Source organism: Hyaena hyaena, unplaced genomic scaffold (genome assembly GCF_003009895.1).
Source record: "Hyaena hyaena isolate Hyena2069 unplaced genomic scaffold, ASM300989v1 scaffold_25, whole genome shotgun sequence".
Taxonomy (NCBI): domain Eukaryota; kingdom Metazoa; phylum Chordata; class Mammalia; order Carnivora; family Hyaenidae; genus Hyaena; species Hyaena hyaena.
In genome coordinates this window covers 4867756-4892481 of record NW_024080657.1, presented here as the reverse complement: position 1 = coordinate 4892481, position 24726 = coordinate 4867756, and the positions used below count along the sequence as shown (strand labels likewise).

Genomic DNA, 24726 nt, shown 5'->3' with positions numbered 1-24726 from the left:
TCATATAAAGAACTTTGAGAGTTCCCTTCCAGAGACCGAGAAAGGATGTATAAAGGAGTCCATGAGAGCCTCTTAACAAATGCTCTCCCATGGATAAGCTCTGTGCCTGTGAAATTACTCCAGATTCACTTGGAGCCTCAGTTGTGATTTCAGTTTTAAATTCCTGGGGCTTTTGCGCCAGCAGGTCTTGTGTCTGGAGCAGGCACGTTTTAGGAAAAGAGCATCTGTTGCTGGGAAGGAAACGAATTATAATGAACGCGAGCATACTTTTTCACAGCACAAAATGAAAACCCCAAAATGCAGGCACAACCTTTGTGAGATGACAGTATTAAATTGCAAGAGACGATGGTAAAGCAAATATTTAAATTCACAGCTAAAATAGTGCTTGTAAAATGTAATTGTCAGGGAGAGCATGCCAGCTCGTCGTTCTTTAAGCAAATTCTCTGCAGACAGAATCATTCCACACAGTTCTAGGGGGAAAAATGTGTATTTTTAAATAAGCTGCTTTCTGGTTCTTTTAAAACTGCAGAAGTAAGCTTTATTGACCGGGACCATTTCAGTCCTTGAGGTGTTCATGGGCAGGAGAGGTCTCCCGCTGCCTGGGGGCTGCCTGGGCCAGTTTGTCCAGGGCTGCAGCTGTGTCCCATTTATCCCTAGGAGAGTTCCAGCGATGGAGGGGATGGTGTTTTTGGCGAAAAGAAGGATGACAGCCGGGCAGGTGAGTCTGTGTCCTTCTGATGGCAGAGCAGTGGAAGGTCCTGGGGTGTAGTTATCCTGGAGTTCATGTGTAGTAAAGTGCTCTTTCTAAGGAGCCTCTTTTAAAGAGCCAAGTAAGGTGACCTTCATGAGACTCTCCTGGACCCACACCTGGCGCTTTAATGCAGCTCTGACACGCTTCTCCCACCTGTCCTTGAAATTCAGAACTGAGATCAGTGATAGCTGAGGTCAGGATGGAGTCAGAGAGAGAAAAAGGAATTGTGGTTTCATGTATTATTCGCTTAATTAATTTGGGGGGAGAAAAATGAGGGAGGATTGGTTTGGTGTGGTTTGTTTTTTCTGAATTCAGACCTCATAGAGTCTTTGGCAGTTGGAAGACCTAGCTACACGAAAGCCCCTAGTTGCACATGGAGAAGGCCACGGAGGGCCTGCTCATCCCCATGCCTTAGAGCAAGGTTCCCAGACTGGTCCTGCCCCCGTGGGTATGGGAGATGACAGAGGCAGCGGCAGCCTGAAGCTGTTCCTGCTGCGGCACCGCGGGCCTTCCCGCCGTGCCTAGCTCCTGAGCAGATAAATCAGCTTCCTGAGTCAGCTTGGTTTTTCGTTAACCAAAACAACGAAAACAGCCTTTGTCTTGGTCCTATTTGTAAGTACTAATATCCTCACTGATGTTTGAAGCCCAGGATGGCTCCGACCCAGACAAATCACCCTGGCCAGTTCCATCTGCTCTCACGGCTCGCCTCAGACGCCTGGTCACCGTGTACCAGCGCTGTAACCGCAAGGAACTCTGCCGACCGGAAATCCTGGGACCAGGTAACCAAGGATACTGGGTCCAGGAAGAGATGTTCAGGAGAACCTCAGAAATGGATCTCATCAACAAGGAAGCTCAAAAGAGGTAAAAAGCCAGTGACCAAAAAGGCATGCAGAGCAGCCCACTGAGTATAAGTGACAAGGGAGAGCTGATCGCTGGAGACCTAGTGTGTTTAATGTTCTCACATGAAGTTAGGTGGCCTCTAGAATAACCCAGTCCAGGTCCCAACTGCGATGGTGTGGTCATGCTGACTGGGCAGTTGGTGAGATCTAGGAAACCGTTTTGTTCCCAATTCCCAAACTTCTGTGATTTGCCAACTTGACCCCCTTCCTTAAGTTGGATCCCAGTCCCTGGAAATGTGGTTTAAAATAGCACATATCAGACCGTGTTCTTTTAACAGCAAAGTGAACAAACAGTGTGTGGTGAAGGTGCCATATTAGAGCTACCGGTTCTTATCAAGCCTTTGAAATCAGTAAGTCCTATAAAATGCCTGCCCAGGATGGATGCTCAGGAGTTACTTGCCCACCTGAGAATTACGCTTAAAAGGCTACAGAAGGCCGGCACAGGCTAGGTGCCACCAGAACTGAATCAACAGAGCTGCAGTTCTTTCAAGTCTTTCTATCCATCCTTCTTTTTTTTTCTTTTCTAAATTTTTTAATGTTTATTTATTTCTGAGAGAGAGAGAGCACAACCAGGGGAGAGGCAGAGAGAGAAGGAGAACAGAATCCAAAGCAGGCTCCAGGGCTTGAACTCATGAACTGTAAGATCATGACCTGAGCCAGAGTCAGACACTCAACTGACAGAGCCACCCAGGTGCCCCATCTGTCCATCCTTCTGATGTAAAATCCAGTGAATTAAAAGAACCCCAAAGAGGAAAGTATTCAATTCACTTACTTCTGTGTATGCCTTCTAACTTTATGAAATTTGATAATTCAGGGAAAATATTTCTTCCATGTTTCACAGCTCCGAAGAGAACCTGAGCCCTTCTTGCTTGCTTCTCATTCTTCCAGTGACTCCCTCACCCCACTCCTGGCCTGACTCCCTCTGGGGATGGGATGTGCCACGAGCCCCTCATAAAGACTGTGGGCTGGGTATAATATTCAAACCACCTTACATCATTATCTTAACCATGTGGGATGTAGAGACTAGAGAGACTTTGTGTCCTCCATGTGGACTACCTACCCACGTAAAACTAGAAGAAAGCCTATGTAAAATAGTCCAGGGAAATGTGTGGCTGGAGGAGTTGCTTCCCTTCTCTGGACCAGTTTCCTCATCCGGAAAAGTAAGGAGGTAACTTTAAGGCCCCTCCAGGATTCTGATTCTGTGTTGTCTTACCAGGAGGAAAATAAGGCAAAATATGTAAGCATCTTTATCTTAAATGAAGAGTTTAGAGTCTTAGTCTCCAACAAGTGGAAACAAACTAGGCAATCTAAAATGAATGGATCAAGAGAGAGCAAGTCTGTGCATGTGACTTAGAAACGGAGAGGTAAACACCATAAGAAGTTGAGAGATTTGATAGTGATAAGGTAATAGACTGTTTTCATTATAAGCCTCTCAGCCTAATTGAACTTAAATAAAAATAATTAAGTAGGCAGACCAGCCCTCCCTGCTTTCTTAACTCTATGGGCTCTCCTAGTAGGTGCTCAGTAAGTAGTTGTTGGCTTTTTTTTTTTTTTTAAGAAGGTAAAACAGCTCTCTCTCCCTTTCTGATTAAATCCCAAGGTGGACTAGGAGAGAGCAAGCAGACTTCTACAGAGCGGTGTCCTCCTTTGGTGTTGTTTATGATCAAGAAAAGAAAACATTTGACTGGACGCAGTTCCGCATCATATCCCGTTTGGACAAGAAGTCGGATGAGAGCCTGGAGCAGTATTTTTATAGCTTTGTGGCCATGTGCCGGAACGTCTGTCGTCTGCCCACATGGAAAGATGGTGGTGAGCAAACTCTCTATCCCTATATCCCCAATATACGGGGCAGGGGGGAGGGAGGACATGTTTATTTTCATGGTGCAGAATCACTTCAGGTAATCCTGATTGTAAGAGTGGAGCCTACCTGAAGAATTCAGGTAAATTCAAGTGGGTTTTCACAAATTCATGAACTGCCAGTTGGGTCTACCCTCATAAAATAAAATCTCTCTCCCAAAATGATGCAGCTTCAGCAAAAACTGAAGTTCAGATCAACACCTCACAGAAGTATTGGGAGGCTGCTGTTAATTAACCTCCAGCGGATTGTTAAGTCTCATACAGACTTAATTCTGTAGTGAACTTTGCCCCCTCCTTAGATTACATCTCAGTAACTTTAACTATTTTCCCATGTGTTGACTTGTAGCCATAGAAGGAAGGGTTTTAAACATCCCCTGATCCAACAGGGACGCCTCGGAGCAGTTGCTTCCTGGTTAGGATTTGCAGCAGCTTCCTCCTCATCGTCCCTCTTCCACCTCTTGCTTGTAGATAAACTTGGTCTTGACCATATGACTATATCCTAGGAAAGCTACAACAAACAGAGCCCAGCCAGCATGGGTCCTGTGCCGACGGCAGCATGGACACACAGCCCACTTCCATGCCCACGTGACGCGGTTAGGGGGTTTTCATTAAAACCAGGGAGCTGGACCGTGCAGCCCCACTGACGAGACCTGGGCTCAAATCCCGGTTCTGCCCTGTGAAGCAGGTTAGCGTGTCTGAGCCTCCTTCCTTGTCCTTTAGGCGGGGCTGACGATGGTATAGCATAGCATTGCCGTGAAAGCTGAAGGACACGTAAAGGACTTTGGGTAGAGGACACCGAGTACCTGCTTACAGAATGAGACCTCGTGTCACTTCCTTTCACCCTCACTGGGTCTGTCCTTGTTTCCTAGAAACCTTCCACTGTCCTAGCTTTTCCATGTAGCAGGGGCACACACACCTAGGACTGCGTGCTGAGGGGCCAGCAAGTTAAATGCAGGACCAGAGATTCAGGGGCTCAGGTGGGCGGCAGATGTCCTGGGGCTGCCTTCAGTGACGGGCTCTGTGTTGGCCTTTCCAGGTCCCCCAGATCCCAGCATCTACGTGGAACCCATCACAGAGGAGCGGGCCGCGAGAACCCTGTACCGCATCGAGCTGCTGCGGAAGGTCCGAGAGCAAGTGCTGAGGTGCCCTCAGCTGCACGAGCGCCTCCAGCTCTGCAGGCCCAGCCTCTACCTCCCGGTCTGGTGGGAGTGCGGGAAGCACGACCGGGACCTGCTCGTCGGCACTGCCAAACATGGGCTGAACCGCACTGACTATTACATCATGACTGACCCCCAGCTGTCCTTCCTGGACGCCTACAGAAACTACGCCCAGCATAAGAGAACGGACGCCCAGGCACCAGAAAGTCTCTGTTGCCTTTACCAGACCAACTCCAGACTATATGAATCCCTTACATACACTCAGATGAGCAGGACTTCAGAGCCCCTTGAAAATGAACCTGAGAATCTAGTGAAAATAGAAGGTAGAGATGATCATCTTGCTCCACCTGGGGGCAGTTTATCTGAAATGACTTGTGAAAACTTTATTTCTAAAGTTCAGGATGTCATTTCCATCACCCACGATGAAAGTCTGCTGCCCGAGTCCTTGGAGAGCATGATGTATGGTAAGAAGGCTCTCAGTCGAGAGCCAGGCTCTCTTCAGGAGAGCCCTGGTACCAATACAGAGCCCAGAAAGGATGTTGTGGCCTTCTCGGCAAGCAGAGATGGGAACTGCCGGCCGGGTGGCCATGAGGCAGAAATACCTTCAGGGCCCTCTTTGATGGGTAGCTTAGAAGCTGGGGTAGCTCAGATGAGCATCAAAAATGGGAAACATCTGTTGCTGTCTCTTTCAAGGGAAGGGGACGTCTGCGGTGAGGCAGGGCAGAGACCTGAAAGCATCGGGCAGCTAGAAGCCAAACGGTTAGCTTCCCCTTCCTTGGATCAGGGAAATGAAAGTGGGTTTGTGGATATGTGCCATCTTAGTGTCTGTGACTCCAGAAGAAGCCTGTCCTCAGACCAGCAGTTAATTGACTTACTAGAAAACAAAAGTTTAGAAAGTAAATTGGTTTTGAGTCAGAACCACAGCGAAGAGGAGGAGGAAGAGGAAGAGAATGAGGACGAGAACGTAGGTGTGGCCGCGGGTCTAAGGGAAAGGCCCGAGGTTTTGCATCTAGCCGACCCCACTGCTCATACCCTAAGGGAGAAGAGCCGAGGCCTCCCTGTGGATGAGGCCAAGAGAGGAAGCCTGGAGGCCATGAGCCAGAACCATGCGCCGCAGGGGGCTTTTCCTCCAGCAGCCTGTCAGTGTCACTGCAAACACTCGGAGAGGTGGGCACGTGGCCTCGAGAGCGAGGAGTTTGAAGTGGACAAATCCAAAGGTTCTACCCCGGACCTGTATAGAGGCAAACCCAATAGTATCACAGTGGAGGGTGAGCCCACCCCTCCTCCGTCAGAACCGTTTCAGGGGAAGCACGAGCCTTCAAAAGAACCTTGGAAGGAAAGTGCAGAAGGCAAAAAAGGTTTCCCTGCATATCCAGAAGCAAGTGAGCTCAAGTCTGAAGACATGGATTTTGAGAGCAAAGATGATTATGACCGAGATGGGAATGGCCATGCTCAAGGTAAAGTCTGCGGGCTCTGGTGTTTTGGGTAAGCCTGTTCTCATGCGACAGGGAGGGGGCAGCGTGGAGGGAGGGTCAGAAGATGGTGTGGCTTCTGAGAGGGACCTGCCCGCCCTCTCAGAAGGTTTAAGACCCAAGGGCACAGACCTTGGTCTGCAAGTGAGACAGAGTAGCTCAACTCTGATCATTCTAGAAAAGCGAGGACGATTGAGAACAGTCACGGCGCCTTTGCTGCCCCGGCCGTGTGATTTGGGCAGGGCTGTAGGCTTCTCTCTACGCAGTAGGTGCCAGGTACGGCATCGGGGGAAGTCGCTTGTTCTTCCGCTGAGTGAGGTGCTTCAAACCCGTCCAAGTAGAAACACCTGGGCACATCAAGAACCTGCACCTGCAGTTTTGTGTAGGTACAGTTAGTTTTTCAGGAACTCCACAAAAATACAAATAAATGTGATCTTCATTAAGGTGAGCAAAGATAGTGCCATTTTATTCATGTCATTGTCAAAACCCTGTGAGTCTGTGTTGATGCATTTAGTTTAGATTCATTTTACAAGTAACTCAATGAAAATACAAATAGATTTGATCTTTTTAAATAAATTCTTAGATAAAGTTTCAAGTTAGGATGACTTTCTAAACATTAAGGATCTATATGACTCAGATATTTCTATGCTTTGCAAAGATACATTGATTAGAGACTCTGAGCAACAAGAATTGGTTTTTAACTTTTTCACTGGTGTTTTTACTTCTTCAAACCCAAGAGGTCATATTAAAGTGGACAAAAATAATTCTATATATCCTTGTCATTGTCAAAAACAGCCAAAAGACAAACCTGGTTCATGCCTGGCCTAATGCCAGGTGTGGCACCCAGAGATTGAGACAGACACAGCTTCCTCCTTCTGGGGCAGTGCCCTCCTATTAAAGCAGGGAAAAGGGAGAGGAGCTCAACTGAGCTCCCCCGCATGATCTAGCTTCCTTTTATTTGTAAGCCCCCTCACCTTTGGCTTTAGTCATTGTGATTAGTGGCTCCTTTGGAACGAGTCCCAAACCCAAGTTAAAATTTACACGCTACCTGGGATAATGATAGAGAGGCTACTGAAAGTAACTTAGTCGACTCCTAGCCCCAGCTGACCCATGGGGAGCTAGTCTCTGACCTTTTGCGTCCTCAGCCTAGGCCACAAAGGATCGCTGCCTTGTGTTGGATTATAAGACCCCATTGTTTTGTGGACCTTGTTGTGGGGGAAAGTCACCAAATAGTCCTTGGAAATCCAGACAGAGAAATGAGTGCAGGGTGTAAAGGGTGTGGTTTTAGAGGAGGAACCTCTGTGACCGAGGCCCTCTGGTGCAGCGTCAGCTTGATGTGCTCGGGTGGGCGGCACGCTCACGGGCACGCCCCCTTGCACCAGTGCTTTTTAAAATGCTTTTAAACTTAAAAAATGTTCAACCAGGGAGGGGACTGGAGGGGCAGGGCACCTGGGTGGCTCAGGTGGTTAAGTGTCCAACTTCAGCTCAGGTCATGGTCTCATGGTTGGTGGGTTCAAGCCCTGCATCAGGCTGAATGCTATCATCACAGAGCCTGCTTCAGATCTTCCTCCCCGCTCTGCTCCTCTCCCGCATACACGCGTACTCTCTTTCTCTCTCATAAGTAAGTACATAAATGCATATGTATGTATGTGCAGGCCTCAGGGGTCCTCCACACACAGGAGATGTGAACAGGTGGGGCAGTAATTGGTACACAGCTGTCAGGGCCAGCCCCCAGGTCTCCTGGCTCTTTTCAGGGTTTTCTCTCATACATCTTTTTTTTTTCCTATAAAACTTAAATCCAGGCTGTCTGCTTTAAACCTTTCGGTGATGCTCCCCATTAGATCTAGAGTAAAATTCAAATTATCTATCATGGCCTACAGGATTCAGCATTATCTAGATGATTCTACCCATCCAGCCTCATCTTTGTACTTTTCCCTTGGATGTGCTCTTTGTTCCTCAGCACGTCCAGAAGAACCATCCTCTTCCTCTTGGGTGTTCTGTCCTTCAAGAAGCCCTCTGTGCCAGCCTTCCCTTCTACCAGCAGGTCCTTCCAAAGCTCTTTTTCCCTTTCATAACCGCTTGCTTCTTTTTATAGCATTTGCCATGGCTTATAATTATAACTACTCGTTTATCATTACTGTTTTCCTGACTGTCTTTCCCCTATGAAATCATAAGAGCCTGAGGGTCAGGGCCACATCTGTCTTGCGTATCCTTGAATCCACTGGCCTTGCAATGCCCTGTTCATGGTTGAGGGTCCCCACAGCTCCCCAGACTGGTGCATAGTCAGCAGTGAAATCTCCATCTCCCCATTTCAGAGGATCGGCATTCGTTGTCATTTCACAGGGAAGGAGGCTCACAGCTTTTCCTGCCCTGGACGTTTTGCTACCCTGTGTTTATTCCCTATCGTTACTGGTAAGTGAGTCTTCGAAGATCCATCTCACATTGATAACGAACTTTCACTACTGAGACTTCAAAGAATGAACTGCATTTCCATTTATTTCCATCAATGAAATAAATGTTCTAGGTCTTTGCATCACTGTTGACATGAATCAGGTCTATTTCACCTTTGTTGTAAGTGTCAGGACCTCCCTTCCTTCATTAACATCAGCGTCTTGCTGTGGACTGTCCTTCAGCGCATCAGCATATTACAGTGTTTGATTTCCTCCTGTCAGCTACTCTGCTTGAGCCTCTTGGCGCTCATTCTGCCCTTGTTCTTGGATACACAGGACAGTCTCCTCTTTTCCTTGTTGTCTTTGCTGGGGTGTGGCTGCAGAGTTTATCACACAACTTGCATAGATAGCCCTAAAGTAGGATCTGCGTTTTGGTTCTTCGAGAACCTTCTGGAAAGAGAAGGCATGGAAATTAATGTTCAGTTTCAAATAAGTTAGTGCAGAATGGGCTAATTTTTTTTTTAAAAGACAGATCAGATATCCTCCTCTTTCAGATCATTACTGTCTCCCAAGTACCCAATTAATTTTTTTTTTTAATCTCCTTTGCAGATTACCCAGGGAAATACTCTGAAGAGGAGAGCAAGAGCTCAACATCAGGCATTGCTGGAGACCTGGGGGATGACCTGCAGGAGGCTCGGGCCCCCACCATTGCTCAGCTGCTCCAGGAGAAGACCCTCTTTTCCTTCTCTGAGTGGCCAAAGGTACCTCACAGTGTGCATCTTCTACCCAAAGAATTCTTGGCTTATAGAGTATTTCTGAATAATAAGTTCAGAGAAATGTGTAATATCTTACAAAGGTATTAGCAATATAACATTTGAACACTAAAAAAATACACATGCAACTAATTAGACGATAATATAAAAATGTCTCTGTGTTTACAGTACTATGGCCTTAATTCTCACTATCCAGACCATAGAACTTATTTTAAGACTTGTAAAGCAAGTACATGTGCTCATTTCTAACCAACTCCTTCTGCTTAGAAAACCTGACACGTGATCTCAAGGGACTTTGTGAATTTGGGTAGCTTGGTGCTTACTCCTCATAGCTTTTGGTCTTATTTATAGGATCGCGTGATAATCAACCGCCTGGATAATATCTGCCACGTGGTGTTAAAGGGGAAGTGGCCTTCCAGCCAGCAGTACGAGCCCCCGGGCACACTGCCCACCCCTGTGTTAACCAGCAATACCGGTTCTCGAAGCAGCATCTCGGAGCCAGAAGCCTCAGAACACAGCTTCAGCAGTGGTGCAGCGTTGGTGGCGCAGATCCAGAAGGTGAGGCCACAGCGTGGGGCTGACTGCAGCAGAGAATGGGGACACTTGGTTCTTCTCAATTAAGTCATTCATTCAGCAAACACTGACTGAATGGACAGGACTTTTATTCTTTTTTTTTTTTTGTGAAGTCATTAGTGTTCATTGAAGAATTAAGATTTTATCCTATAGGCAGCAGGAGATACTGAAAGTCTTAGAGCAGGGAAATGCATGCTGAGAGTGGGGTTTACAGCTCAGCTGGAGGGGTGTGCGGGCTCTTGTGATGTGAGGATCAGAAAAAAAGAGTGCCAGCAGCTGGGAGGCCAGGGGGAGTCTGATGAAGAGTTGAGGTTCTAGACCAGGTTAGTGGCAGAGTGGATCTAAAGGGGAGAAGGGGGAGGAGTTGGCAAGCATGACTCTGACTAATAAACATATAAGGAAAGGGAAGCAGGAATGGATCAGTGTGTTGGGTACCTGGAAGGCTGCGAGAACAATGGCAGCTGATAGGAATTAGGGAAATCAGAATGGGTTTTATAAATCCAAGCTTACAACTCAGGTTTAATTTGAGGTACGTTGTTAGCACACTGGCTCACCATTCAAGTGCACAGTGGAACTTGCTGGGGACCTTGAAAAGCTGCTGGTTCTGATTTAATTGGTCCAGGATGTAGACTGAGTATTGGAATTTTTTTTTTTAATTTCCCAGTGGATTCTGATGCACAGCTGAGGCTGAGCTCTCCTGAATTACAGTCTTGCAACTCCAGGTCTAGTTCATGGACTAGCAGCTTTAGTAGCATCTGGACACCTGTTAGACATGCACAATCTCAGACCCACTAAAGGAGAATCGACATTTTAACAAGCTGTCCAGGTGATTTGGTGCTAAGGGTCGAGAAGGCTGGAGTGGAAAGAACTTGTAAGAAGTTGATTAGGAATCTACTAGGCTCGAGGAAATCAGGCCTGGAGAAAGAGCTACCATGTGCCACGGAAGTGGCATTCACACCTCTCTTGCCCCATGTGTGTGTCCGCAGGAGAGTTTCCTGGCTCCAGTATTCACAAAGGATGACCAAAAGCCCAGACGGCCCTATGAGTTTGAGGTGGAAAGGGACATGAAGACGCGGAGCCTGGACCAGTTCTCCGCCACCCATGGGCATCCCCCCGTCGTCCTCAATGGCTGGCATGGGGAGTCTGCAATAGACCTCTCCTGCACTTCAGAGGGTTCCCCAGGAGCCACGTCTCCTTTCCCCGTGGGCACCAGCACTCCTAAGATCGGGGCTATCGGTTCACTTCAAGGAGCCCTCGGCATGGACTTGTCTGGGATTCTGCAAGCTGGCCTGATCCATCCAGTGACGGGACAGATCGTCAACGGAAGCTTCAGAAGAGACGACGCTGCCACAAGGAGGAGGCGGGGGAGACGGAAACATGTTGAAGGCGGGATGGACCTCATCTTTTTGAAGGAGCAGACACTTCAGGCAGGAATCTTGGTGGGTATAGGAGGCCATTAAGTAAAAAACACTGACCTTTTTTTTTTCTTTAAGGTTTTATTTACTCATTGAGAGAGAGAATGAGGAAGGGGTAGAGAGTGGGAGAGAGAGTGAGAATTCCAAACAGGCTCCACACTGTCAACACAGAGCCTGATGCGTAGCTCAAACCCACAAACTGTGACATCATGACTGAGCCAAAGTCAGATGCTTAACCAGCTGAGCCACTCAAGTGCCCCGACACTGACCTTTTACACTAACAAACCCTTCCCCAGACACACAGTTACTTAATTTGTGGATGTCTTATCCCTATTTCAGTTGTCCCACTTGGTATCTCTTGTAAGTTGCCCTCAGTCTTTTCTAAAACATGTTTTAAGGACCCTTCACCTGCATGCAGCCTGGAGGCATGAGCCAGGGGTCTTGACATTTCCAGTACAAACAGCCCACCCCCCCAGTGTTTCAGAGGAGCCACTGGTGATTGCGTTAAAGCAAATGGCAGGGTTGCGTGTGTGGCAGTGGCACGCGGGTTGGGAGGCTTTCCAGGATCTAGGGGTCAGGGTCCTGAACGTTGATGCTGGCTTGACATAGCAGGCGACATGGGGTGCTCTGCAGTGGGCCCACAGAGGGCTCCTAGAAGGAGGGCTCCCCAGAGTCACGCCAGGACTCCCTGGACACAGAGGAGATGACTATATACACAGACAAGGTTAGAAGCCGTATGCCCGGCCAGGAGAGATCCCCACAGACTTTGCTTAATGTGTCAGAAACAATGGACTTCTCTTTGTGTTTTGGTTTTTCCTACTTACTGAATTTCAAGCTCTAAAACAGAGATCACATTCCATGTTTTATTCTAAAAGGAATAATAATAACCAGTATTTATTGAGTGCTTACCGTATGCCAGGCACTGTGTTCAGGGTTTTGTATGATTGTCCTATTTGATTTTCACAACTCTGTAAAGGTGTTGTTATTACTCCCATTGTATGGGTGAGGAAACTGAGGCTTACAAGCACTAAGTAATTTGCCCAAGATTATACATTAGAGCAGCAGATCAGGGAATCAAACCAAAGACTTTGTCCACTGGGGCCTGCGGGCTTTATTATTAAGCTTTGCTATTTGGTATATTGTAAAGTTTTGCCTTCCTCTTAGACTTTCTGTATAATGTGGGAGACCGAAGTGGCAGCTTCTTTCCCTGCCCAATCCTGCAAGCTTTTAAGACCGTTGTCTCATTTTTTAGAGGTGCAAAGCCATCGTGTCTTTGTAGGGATCATAGATTGGCAGTGGAATGGCTAGGAAAATATTTTCTTCCTTGGCCTCAGAGTATCTTTAGAAATGTATTTATGCAAACGTATATGTGGCACCATATTGTACTTCGTGGACCCAATTATAGGCATTGGGAATACAGAGGTGTGTAAGACAGGCATCCCAGCTGAAGAGGGAGGAAGAGGTAAGTAAATTGCAGTGTGGCATTTGTGGTTACGTGGAAAGCCCGTGCAGGGTGCCGTGGGGGAGCAGGGAGCGGAGTGTCCTCTGCTGTCTGGGACGGTCAGTGATGGTGACAAAGGAGGTAACGCTGAACCTGAGCAGATGGGGTGGAATTAAAGTTTACCAAGCAGACCAGACGGGGAGAGGAGCCTCGGGTGGGGGGACGCCAGCATCTGCAGGAGCGCGTGTGGGTCAGTGGCAGGCAGAGTTCTTGCTCAAGCACCCTAGCACCCGTTCAGGGGGAAATGGTAGAAAGGTATAAAGAACACCTTATGTGGTTTCCTTTCAGAAACTGGTTTTCATTCTGTCGTGGTTAACTGCACATACTTGTTTCTCCTCGTCCAGGAAGTCCATGAAGACCCAGGGCAGGCCCCCCCGAGCACCTCACACCCGGAAGGGCCGGTGCCTGCCCCTTTGGCCCCTGAGCCAGCCCCAGCAGCCAGCAGCCAGGCCGAGAAGGCCATTCCCAGCAAGAGTCTGCTTGACTGGCTGAGGCAGCAGGCTGACTACTCCTTGGAGGTTCCTGGCTTTGGAGCAGTAAGTGTTGCACTGCCCGACACTGCCACTTCCTTCCCGCTGGCGGGGGGTGTGTTTGACAAGGTGACAAGGAGTGCGCTCGGGGACGCTCAGGGAAGTTTCGGGGAGATCTGTGCCAACCAGAACGTCATTTTAAAGTTTTGTTTATTGGTTGTTGTTTTAAGTTTAAATTTTCATTAAGTTTTCTAGTGACAGAAATCACAGCCCATGGCGGAGTGCTGTACCGAGTCGTTGTGCAGAATCTTAGGAGGACAGAATTTGCCTAAACTCGGCGCCCCTGTCCCCCAGAACGACCACGCCAGACCCTGAGTGCACACAGAAGTCTTTATGTTGCATGAACAGTGCCGCTTCGTGAACATGTCCTTGTGTATTCTTTCCACGTGGAAACATGACCACTTGTAGGGAGGAGTGTGTGCTCTTAACTTGAGTTACTGCTTCAAGACTCGTCCCTTAAGTCCTTCTACTGCCTGTGCCCCAAATCCTTCAGATTAGAAATCTGTAGGTAGGAGAGGACTCCTGAGCACTGAGGTCTCTTCTTGGTTTTCCTTTTCTCACTTGCTCGCCTAACCCATCACCATCTTTGTCCTGGGAACATCTCACTAATAAGATGGGGAGGTAGAGGGCTCACGAGAGGAGGAGGAGGTGCATTCACAGATGCACACCCTCCAGAGACAGACAAAGCCCAGCAGGCAGGTAGTAGTGGAGAGAGAATCTCGGGAAATGATTAGGAGGCGAAGGCTAGGGATTAAGCAGACTGTGGGAGGCCAGCGGGTCAGCTCAGGTCTGACCAGGAGGCCCACCCATCCTGTTCTCTGGCTGCAGGAACATTGTTGCTTCACAGAAAGCCTCGCCGAGGGCCCGGTCGCTGTGTCCTTCAGCCTAACCTGACTGGGTCTGTACAGTGGGCCATGAATGATACAAGAGCAAAACCAGCTAAAAAGCCCCACCCTCCTCAGAAGGACCTGTGACAGAATGTTTTGTAACGTTGATTTCCATTTGCCTCCTAGAGTTTTTCAGACAAACCAAAGCAGAGGAGGCCACGCTGTAAGGAACCTGGAAAATTAGACGTCAACTCCCTGAGTGGGGAAGAGAGGGTTCCTGCTGTCCCCAAGGAGCCAGGACTAAGGGTAAGGAAGGAGGGACCTGTCCCAGTGGAGCCAAGCCTTGTGGACTTGGGGAAAGCTCCAGCTGGGAAGTAGGGAGCCAGGCAGCGCCTCCCGAGAGCATGAGAGGCCAGCACGGGAGGAAGTTGATAAGCAGAGATAAGTGGTACTGGGGCCTCTTGAGCAGCAGTAGGACTTCCCGTCGTCATTTGTTTTCACCCTTTACATTTGTGCTTAAACCATTTTCAAAACTTGGTAATCCCCTCTTAACCCCTACATTATAGTGTAGAGAGCTCAGGGAGACCTTAACCCCTATCAGGAGTCTGTTTCTAGTGTTAACAAATGTCATTATTGGAAATTTCCATGTAAGACATTTCCTCCTGGTCCATCCTCACTGGCAATGAAAAACGGCTGACTCCAAGCACTGCCTCTTCCTCATGTAGAATCATGAGCCTGGAAGAGATCAAAGACACGTGTGAAATACTTGTAGCCTAACGCATCTGAGTTAATTACAGCTCAGAGAGTACAGATTTGGAATCAAAGCTAGAACCTCTAGAGGGCAGTAATAACATTTCAACCTGAGAAAGGGCCGGGCTTTGGCAAATTACACATAAATGCGCTTCTAACCTCCAAAAAGTGCGTCCTCCCCAAACAGGGAGCCTCTCAAGAGCCTCCTGGGCATCTGCCGCTCTCGGGTTGTCCCCCAGACGCCAGGCTTTCCTGGATGCCGTCTCCTCCGGGCTCTGCCAGCTGCAGCTTTCCTTGGGTACAAATTCCCTGCTTAGGGGGACTGCCCTGATGTGATTTTCTTCTTCCAGCTCCAGAGGGCCACCCACCCTAGTCATTTCCTCCTCCTTTTACAGAGGGAAGTCGTTGCTTAGTGTTTTAAAGGAGGCTGTGACCAATGTCAGCTGGTGGGTTGGTTGCAGCTCTGCACACACACCTGCCCTCCCTCATCTCCGTCCCCCACCGCAGCTGCTCCAGCGCTCGGGCCGGGGCCCTGTCCCGGGTCAGCCGCTCGCTCGCCGGAAAGCTTACCGCACGGGGAAAGCTGCCTTCTGCCCCTCTCTTGCTTTACTCCCACCCCTTTCCTTAGACCTGCCTGTGCTGCACGAGCTGATGCCGCTGTCATTCTCCAGCCCCCTTGCCGTCTCCCCGCGTCCTCCTCGAGTCCCCACGCAGGGCGGCACGGAGAAGCCATCCAGGAGGGACTGTGGCCCTTGCTTTGTTGTGGCCTCAGAGCGCTTGGTTTAGAGACGTGTTAGAACAGCCACGTGCTCTCCTCCCTGGCCCTCTTCTTTCTTTCTGTGTCTAACAGTGTCCCTCACGTTCTCTGGAAATTAATGTTCATCACTGCCTACAGACGCTGAGCCCTTGCCAGAAAACCCGTTTCTAAGCTCTTCTTGCAAGTCAGCTTCTTACCAGAGATGCGCTTTTCCTACCTTGTTAAATACAGCCCCTGCCTCGGACGCCCTTTTCCCGCAGTAAGGCCGGGCGAGGAAGTTTGTGTCCGCCTGGTCCCCGGGGCTGCCCGGCCACCCCACCGGGGAGGGGCCAGCTTCCCCTCTGCGTTGTCTCCCACAGCTCCGCTGGGACAGGAGCCCTCCGGTGTCTTCCCGTGGAGACCACCTCACCCCTGCTTCTGGAAACAGATTCAAATCAAGAAACCTCTTCCTTCCTTCAATCCCTTCTGCTGTGTGTGCTGTGGCTCAGCCAGACAGTCTCCACGGGCCACAGTAAGGCTGTGGGATCCAGCTTCCAGGGTGCCCAGTACATAGTGGTCGCTCATGAGATGTGTGTGTGTGTGCATGCACATGTCTGTATAAGTTATATTGTCTTCTAGTCGTGTGTATGGATTTTTTGTTTCTTGTTGAGCCGTTTGACAGTAACTTACAGACATGACCTGTCACCCCTAAGTGCTTCAGCCTGTGTCTCCTCAGAATATTTTCCTACAGAACTATCAATGTTATCACACATATGAATATTAATAATATCTAATAGTGTACACTCAGGTTTCCCCCATTGTCCCAAAAATGTCTCCTAGGGCTAGATTTTGTCTTGTTCTGTTTTGTGCGTAGGGATTTTAACTTCGTTTCCACACACACCTCCTTTGGTCGTTAGGTCTCTCTTCACTCAGGGAATGTTTGTGGGCTAAACCTCCTAAGCTTCCTGGAAGGAGCAAGGACGTTTTGGTCACCACCTCCACCCCCTCCTCCTCTACCAGGAGTTCAGTTTGAGAGCTGGAATCCACAGGCTTTGGAATAAGTGCTTCCAAGTATTGGTGAAGAGGTCTCTCTCGGGTTGGAGTGCCCACGTCGTCATCTGGAAAAGCAGATTTCCCTCCAGTGTTGCTTAACGTCTGACTCCTGTTCTCTGCTCTCCTTCCCCTCTCCCCTTCCCTGGAGGAGGAAGCAGGTTTGCTCGCAGGGTATAATTACCAGGAGGGAAAGCTGCCAAAGCCCCACTTGGCCGCTGTGTGTGGTCGCCAAGCTGCTGGGAGGGGCATCTGACTAGGGTGGGCAGCAGCTGGGCGGCTGGAGGGACCGTCGCTCCCACAGGAGGTGGTGAGAGCCGACTTCCTCTGCGAGCACCCCTCTCGGCGTTGCTGTAGATGAAGAGCTGTTGTCTACACCCCGGGATCGTTCTGCTGCTCCTCTCCAGTCTGAAGGCGGCCAGCATGTGCCTCCTTGGCAGCTTCCCAGTTCTGAACGGGCTCAGCACTCTTTCTCTGTCAGAAGCTCACAACAAGGCCAGGAGAGGGACATTTCTGGACATCCTGATACCTGAGGAGCATGCCAGGGTCCTGCGGGATACAGGCTGGTCTTGAAGAGCTGCCTAGCTCTACACGCTCTAGATGCCCAGATGTTACAGGACATCTGATTTATAGCAAATTGTTGGAAAAGAAGATGGAGGCGTTGTTTATCAAGCTCTAGGTTTACTTCCTAACAGAAAGGCTTCTAAGATCGAACACACCCTCCCTATTAGAGACTTACGACGGAACTTTGTGGGTATAAGGGGAAAAGACACACCCCAACTTTCCCTGGCCCTTGGCTGTAGGTGGGCTGCAGGGAAGAGGTCTTGGAAAAGCCCTGTGGTTCGGTTGTGGCTCGCCTGGCCGGGGCTCTCGGCCGAGTGGCGTGCATTACACGTTCTGCTTTCAGCCTGGCCCTGGTCCATCAAGCCCTACTCTCTCTTCAGAAATAGGAACCAGGCAGGGACAGCTCCCCGGGGGATCATCCCAGAGCCAGGGTGAGCAACTGCCTCGCACGCTGGATGCAGCAGCCCTGCAAAGAGCAGGTGCTGGTCACGTGCGGGGGGCGAAAGCCAGTGTGGCGAGGTACGCGCAACAGCCCAGGCCAGGAAGGGTCAGCTCTGCCCTGGCCATCGTGCTCCCAGGGCAGACCCCTGCTTCCCCCACTCTGTGAGAAAGAAGCGGGGCACAAAGCATGACAGTATCACGTTTCCCTCAATTCTTCTAGTCTAAACCAAGGCTTCTGGAGAAGAGTTCTCTTACAGTCTCACATCATAGAGCTTTTTGCCCATGATCGGGTTTTCCTTGAATATTCTTTGGCAAATTGAAGAGAGATGTAGGACTTTGAAAATAACCTTAATCCCGGGAACTCAGGAACAGTCAAATATCCATTTTTCACACACCTATGAGTCTGTAAATTCTTTGTAAAATGGCTGTGATCATTGTACGGACTCCTCAGGGCTAATGGCGTAATGCAGATGGAGCCCTTAGCATCTGCCTGACATGGGGTGAGTGCACGTTTAGTGGCCCCGGCACTACTCCTGCTGCTCTTCCTGGTCCCACCGCCTCTTCCGGGATGGCCACGGGCCTGCTCACACCACCGCTGCCGTGGGCCCCAGGCCTCCCTTCCTGGCCACTTCCCATTCGGGAGCCCACCACACACGTGTGTGCTCACTGAGAACCCGTGCTACCGACTAACCCCATCTCTGCAGCTGCCCCTTTAAGCAGGGATCTGTTGGAATTTTTAAGGATCGGCCTCTTTAACAGGGAGAAGAGAGGCAGCGAGCTGAATGCAGACACCAGAACTCCTGGATTAAAATCTGAAGTAGAGGTCCTTAGGAAGGTTGTGGATAGACATCTTGTTTTTTTCCTCAAACTTTTTTAATGTTTATTTTTGAGAGAGAGAAAGAGAGCGGGCGTGTGTGCACAAGCAGGGGAGGGGCAGAGAGAGGGGGACAGAGGATCTGAAGCAGGCTCTGTGCTCACAGCAGTGAGCCTGATACAGGGCTCGAACTAGCAAACCGTGAGATCGTGACCTGAGCCAAAGCCAGACGCTCGACTGACTGAGCCACCCAGGCGCCCCAAGGTTGTGAAGAGTCATCTTAACTATTCTCAGGCCTGGCTGCCAGTCTCAGCCCTCCGGTTTCTGTGGACTCCTGACTTCCTTTCCTGTCTTCTTTAGCACTGCTGGCCCTAATGAAAGTATGTTTCTTGCCCTTCTGGTGTCTCTTGGTGTGATCCGCACCTGCCTTCTGGCTCTGAGTGTGCTCCCTTAAGGGCTGCAGTGGGGCCCTGCATCTGAGTCTCAAAGTAGACTGGTGGAGTCTCACCTGTGTGTTGTCACATCCCGCTCCCCACTCCAGACTTGCAGGAAGGGAGGGCATGTTTACAAACGACTGAGAATCCTGAGAAGGCAGCAGAGTCGGCCTCAGGAGAAGCGTGGGCTCCTCCAGCATCAGGGGTGGGGCGAGCCTCACTGTTGGGCCCTCCCACCTCATGCTGCTGTGCGGGATCCCGTCCCGGTTTCCACACTCCAGCCCTGATGGAGACCTGCACCCCCAGTGCAAACCCAGTGTCACAGAGCCCTCGTGGCCACTCTGCACATCTTTAGCCTCATCGTTGCTGTGGTCAGAGGGCAGGTGGTAGAATAACAGCAGCTTTGTAACAGGACCCACGAGGAGAAGCCCAGGCAGTTAGGGCTGCTCTCCTTCAGTGGCTCAGAAAGGAGAGAGGACTTCCAGGGACCCACAGGGAAGGGCTTTTCCTCGGTGCTCTTCTCTGCAAAGATTGAGACAACTCAGCGGCAGCCATTGTCACAACGTGCCTTTGATCCCGTGGACACACACTGCCTCCGTGAGCTCGATGACAGCAGGGAGGAGTAGGGGACAGTAGAAGGAGGAAAAGGTGCAGTTCCCCAGGCGATGTAGGGGTTCCAGACGGGGTCCCAAGAGAAATTTCTCTTGCTATGGGGATTATTCGTGCCGTTTTGGGAACAAATTCAGAGTTAGGACATTGTAATCGCACCGGTTTAATTATCTCTCTGAAACCAGACAGGAGGCTCTGGCAGAGTGGGCTCTCCAGCAGGTTCTGGTACGTCCTCGTCGCCCCCAGAGCTCCCAAGCCACGGTCCCAAAGGAAGGAGCGTGGCTGTGGCAAGCCCGCTGCCAGGCTGGCGCCTTCTCCGCCCTGCGGCCCACGGCTCCCTGGTGCTGTTGGAGCAGCAGGTTCCCGGATTGCCCGCAGTAAATCGTTACACGTGCCGTGGCAGAGCCTGCGTGGTGCCGGGTGACCCATGTGCCCGCCAAGCTGGGTGGCGGCCGCGTGGTGCTTAGCCCCGGACTTCCCTGCCAGCTGGGAAACCCGGAACACCACTCACTGTGATGCGTTTCTCCAGCAGCATTAAGAACGCCCTCATTTCCTCAGCAAACATGTAGGCACCCTGTTTGGTGACAGAGTTGCCCTCCAGGAGCTCGTGACCCAGAGGGAGGGGGGCGCACACAGTCATTAGCGCTTGTCCCTGGGGGTTGGGTAACGTGTTGCACACTTTGCCTCCAGTAACGCCACACAGATGTCCCGGTCCTTCCTCACGAGCATTCTGTGAGTCTAACTGAGGTGTCCCGAGTCCCACAGCTACTTACAGAATTGAGACCAAAATTCAGGTCCGTCTCCCGCACAACCCTGTCTCCCCTACTCTGCTCTGTTGCTTCCGTCAGAGAGCTTCCTGTGTACTGGCTTAAATGTGTACTAGGAAGATGAATGCTCGGTTTGGTCAAAGCCTTGCAGCCATAAGTCTCGCCTAAGACCTGGTGTCCTGAGCTGGGCTCCAGCTCCCAGCTCTCCGATGAGCTTCCCCAGGGAGCGGATGCCACTGTCGTGTGCAGGTGGTAGTGGTGGTGGCTGGCTCTCGGCCTCCAAGCCAGCGACCTGAGGCACACTTGGGCTAGAGGGCCATCGAGGCAGGTAGGCAGAGGGCTCCCACTTGGGTCCTTGGCAGAACGGGGGCCGGCCAGCCCAGTGCAGGACCCTGGTCTTCATCCCCAGCCCGTCACCTGGCCTCCAGTAACCTTCAGCGTCTCGTGTTTCTTTGTCCTTTTTCAGGGGTTTCTCCCAGAAAACAAGTTCAATCACACCCTGGCCGAGCCTGTTCTTCGAGACGCAGGTCCCCGTAGAAGGGGCAGACGGCCTCGGAGCGAGCTCCTGAAGGCCCCCGCTGTTGTGGCGGACTCTCCCTCAGGGATGGGGCCACTGTTCATGAACGGACTGATCGCTGGGATGGACCTGGTAGGACTCCAAAACATGAGAAATCTGCCAGGCATCCCCCTCACGGGCCTGGTGGGGTTCCCGGCCGGCTTCGCCACGATGCCCACGGGTGAAGAGGTCAAAAGCACCTTGAGCATGCTGCCCATGATGCTGCCAGGAATGGCCGCGGTGCCCCAGATGTTTGGGGTCGGGGGACTCCTCAACGCACCCATGGCCACCGCCTGCACCAGCACCGCCCCAGCGCCTCTGTCAAGCACAACAAAAAGTGGCACAGCAGCAACTGAAAAGACTGTAGAAGACAAGCCAAGTAGCCATGATGTAAAAATGGACACGTTAGCTGAAGACAAGCCTGGTCCTGGTCCGTTCTCTGATCAGTCCGAACCTGCAATAACTACCAGTAGTCCTGTGGCTTTTAACCCCTTTCTCATCCCAGGAGTGTCTCCTGGACTCATTTACCCATCCATGTTTCTGTCCCCGGGCATGGGCGTGACTCTGCCGGCCATGCAGCAGGCCAGACACTCTGAAGTAGTAGGTCTGGAGAGCCAGAAGCGCAAGAAGAAGAAAACGAAAGGGGACAGCCTGAATCCCAATCCGGAGCCCGCTCCCGGGTCCGAAAAGGAGCCAGGCGGCAACCAGAACTGCCCCGAGCCCAGGGCCCCCGTGCCCCCAGAGAGAGGACATGCGGCACAGGTCAGGGAAGGGGGCCTCAAAGACTCCAACAGTGACACCAATTAGAACTGTTTCATTTAAGAAATGATTGTGACTTGTAAGTTTCTTATCCCATAAAGGTTTGTTACTTCCCTCACTCCACCTTCATAAGAACCTGTGTTTCCATAAGTAATATTACCTACCTAATTTTCTGAGAACTGTGGTCACAGATGTTAATAGTCGCAGGGTCTTGCCACTTCATTAGCTGAGTGTCGTCGACCTAGGGTAGGAGGCACAGAATTCTCATTCTGTTACCCAGTTGTTCATTCCAGCAGCCGTAGCTAATACAGTACGTGGTGACACGCCCTCCCCCCCTTCCCTTCCAAGTTCCCACTTACCTGAGGAGGGACAGTGGCAAAAGAAAGCTCTTTAGGGATTTACCATCAAAGGGCCAAAGAACAGAGACAGAGAGGAGCTCTTTTTTCCGTGAGCCGTGTTGAATGGGAAGAATCTAATGGGGAAACCAAAAAGCACAGAAAAAGGAAGTGCTGGTGCATATTTTTTAGTTAAGATATTTCCCTATTTTATCAGGAGGAGTAAATGAGTAGTGTAGACAGGAAGTATATAACTAATGGTTGAAAATGCATATATTCATTTCTTTAGAAAGCAGAAACCTTACTGGGAGTAACAGGACATCCCCTTCATGGTTTTTCAGACGCCTGCCGCAAGAGGAAATACTGATGAGGTGTTATTTTATATACCGCCCATGCCATCTCCCCACAGTGAGAGATCGTTCTTAGTATGGAAAAGCTTTACACACCGGAGTTGTTGCCGGCAATGGGGGCGGGTGAGGGGCTCGTCCTCCGTGGGGCCGCACACTGCTCGCCTCATTCTCCAGAGTCGCTCCGGCCACCACCAGGCCCTAACAGGTTTTTACTTTGTGCCCCCCTTCACCAAGAATAGGGCTCTTTCTGGAGCCTTCAAGAATATAGTCACTCAACACTTTTACACTTTGCTAGGTCCCTGCGTCAAATGATTTGAAGTTGTCTGGACTGGTGCGTGCCACCTTTGTAAAACGACTGTGAAAGTTTGTTTTTTCTCTTCCTTTTTTTTTTTTTTTTTTGGTCGCTGTTCGGTTTCCATTATGCAGTTGGACCCAGATTCCAGATCAGGTTAGTCGAGACTGTTGCAAATTAACATCATTTTCCCTTCTCACCCGGGAAGCACCTGCCTGCGCGGCACTTACCGCGATGGTGTCCCCTCCCACTTGTGTCCGCACTCCAGAGGGCTGGTCACGCTCTGAGACTGGAAATAAGCTCGTGGTTCAGGACTGGGGGGGTGCACAGGGCCCGTGCGGGGGCCGTCAGAGACGTTGGAAGTGCTGTTGGTACCAGTTTCACTTGGTGTTGCCACAATTTACTGTATTTTTTACTTTTCCTGTTACAGTTTTGCTAATTTATCAGAAGGTCCAAAAGTTTGACATAACTATTTCAGTTTGCATTATTTATTTATGATGCTTTTGTCATTGTCTTTTATACATTTGGGATTATAAATTATGTAAATGTTAAAATGAGCATCTCAAAGAAGTCTGTTAAATTGTGACCGGAAAAAAAAATCAGATGTATGTTCGAACGGTGGAGTTACGAATCAGAGATAAAAGTCAGAAATTCTGTAACTGATCGCATAAGAAGACAGAATCCATTGATGGAGCAAATCCTATTTAATGACATCTTTGTAGCGTAGATGGTCTATAACGCTGACAACAGATTTCTTAGAAATGCTGCTCTCTATTTAACTAACATTTTGTTCAGTTTTGCCTCCAGTGGAAGCAGAAAGGGTTTTTTCAGCTGTTAAATCCTAAAAATCAATATAATTTATTTATGTAAAAAAAAAAATCACTCAATCGATATATTTTTGAACCTTTTAAGTACTAATTTTCTTTTTATCAAGTAGAAAAAAAATGTATTTGCCCTAAATCCTTAAAATACAAATGCTATAAAAATTCATGTATCTTGAAAGCCTTACTGCAAATGAGTATTATAGACGTCCAGCAGAGCCTGGGTTTTCCTTTGTCGTCCTCGTTCTTGTTTTGTATGGAAAAGCTGCTTTCCCCAGGTTCCACTTAGAACCTCCAGTAGGTCACAGGGTTCAATATGGATTTGATTTTAAAACCCACCAGCATGCTAAGCCCCTTGTTATATCTTACCGAACCTGTATGTTTAACTCTCTGGGTGTTTAGGCTTATATTTGACTGCTATTGTGTCCCTGTTTGCAAAATGAAAATGACACTCTGTGGATTATTTGCTCTGTAAGGCATAAGTGCTTCTTATTATTTTGACGTTTCCAAGAGCAAAAGCCAAATTTAAACTCTTCTTCGGCAAACTTGAGCCTTTTCATCTAAATTCCATGTCACTCACAGCCATAACTTTCCTTGGTCATTCTTCACCCCCGTGTCTTACATAATAAATTGTCTGTGGTCTTGATCCTGGATTTAAGAAAAAAAAAAAAACAATTTTAAAAGTCAAATTCAGTGGCACTTGGATGTCTCTTGCTGCCTGGGCCTTGTGTGAATACACCATCTGCACACAGCAGTCCACGGGCTTTCTGGAGGGCCCAGTTTGTTCTGGGCACACCTGGGGATGTGTTAAATATCCACTCATGGGGGTTGATTTGCTTTATCTCTTGACCCATCGGCACACCTGGTCAACACACGTGCCATAGAAGAGGGAGCAGCAGACCCCAGCTTTCCGGACCTGGGTCCGAACGCTCACAGCTGACGCCTCCACCGCACCACTTTCTTTTTTTTCTTTTTAAAATTTTCTTTAACATTTATTATTGAGTTACAGAAAGAGATAGATCATGAGCATGGAGGGGCAGAGAGAGGGAGACCCAGAATCTGAAGCAGACTCCAGGCTCTGAGCTGTCAGCAGAGAGCCCGATGAGAACTCACAGACCATGAGATCATGACCTGAGCCGAAGTCGGACGCTTAACTGACTGAGCCACCCAGGCGCCCCCTGCGCCACTTTTTTGAACCCCTTTCTAGAAGCCCCACCTCACATCACATACCTGAGACCTCAGGGGGAATCTCTGTGGGATCAGGTAGGGCCCCAAAACACAGGAATGCCTCCAAATTCTTAAG

At 49.7% G+C, this 24726-nt stretch overlaps 1 protein-coding gene across 3 annotated transcripts in view; it reads left to right on the top strand.

Annotated features, from left to right (window-relative positions):
* CHD6 (chromodomain helicase DNA binding protein 6) overlaps positions 1–24098 on the top strand; it is a 200756-nt gene extending 176658 nt beyond the window's left edge. For 2 of the 3 annotated variants that reach the window (XM_039227070.1, XM_039227072.1), the window contains 10 exons: positions 658–718; positions 1396–1612; positions 3251–3459; positions 4544–6121; positions 9136–9287; positions 9651–9857; positions 10859–11311; positions 13133–13324; positions 14332–14451; positions 20777–24098. In XM_039227070.1, coding sequence (XP_039083001.1) covers positions 658–718; positions 1396–1612; positions 3251–3459; positions 4544–6121; positions 9136–9287; positions 9651–9857; positions 10859–11311; positions 13133–13324; positions 14332–14451; positions 20777–21673 — 4086 coding nt within the window. In that variant the 3' untranslated portion in view covers positions 21674–24098. The remainder of the gene's footprint in view (positions 1–657; positions 719–1395; positions 1613–3250; positions 3460–4543; positions 6122–9135; positions 9288–9650; positions 9858–10858; positions 11312–13132; positions 13325–14331; positions 14452–20776) is intronic. The other variant, XM_039227071.1, reaches the window with a different exon arrangement.
* Positions 24099–24726: the final 628 nt, after the last annotated feature.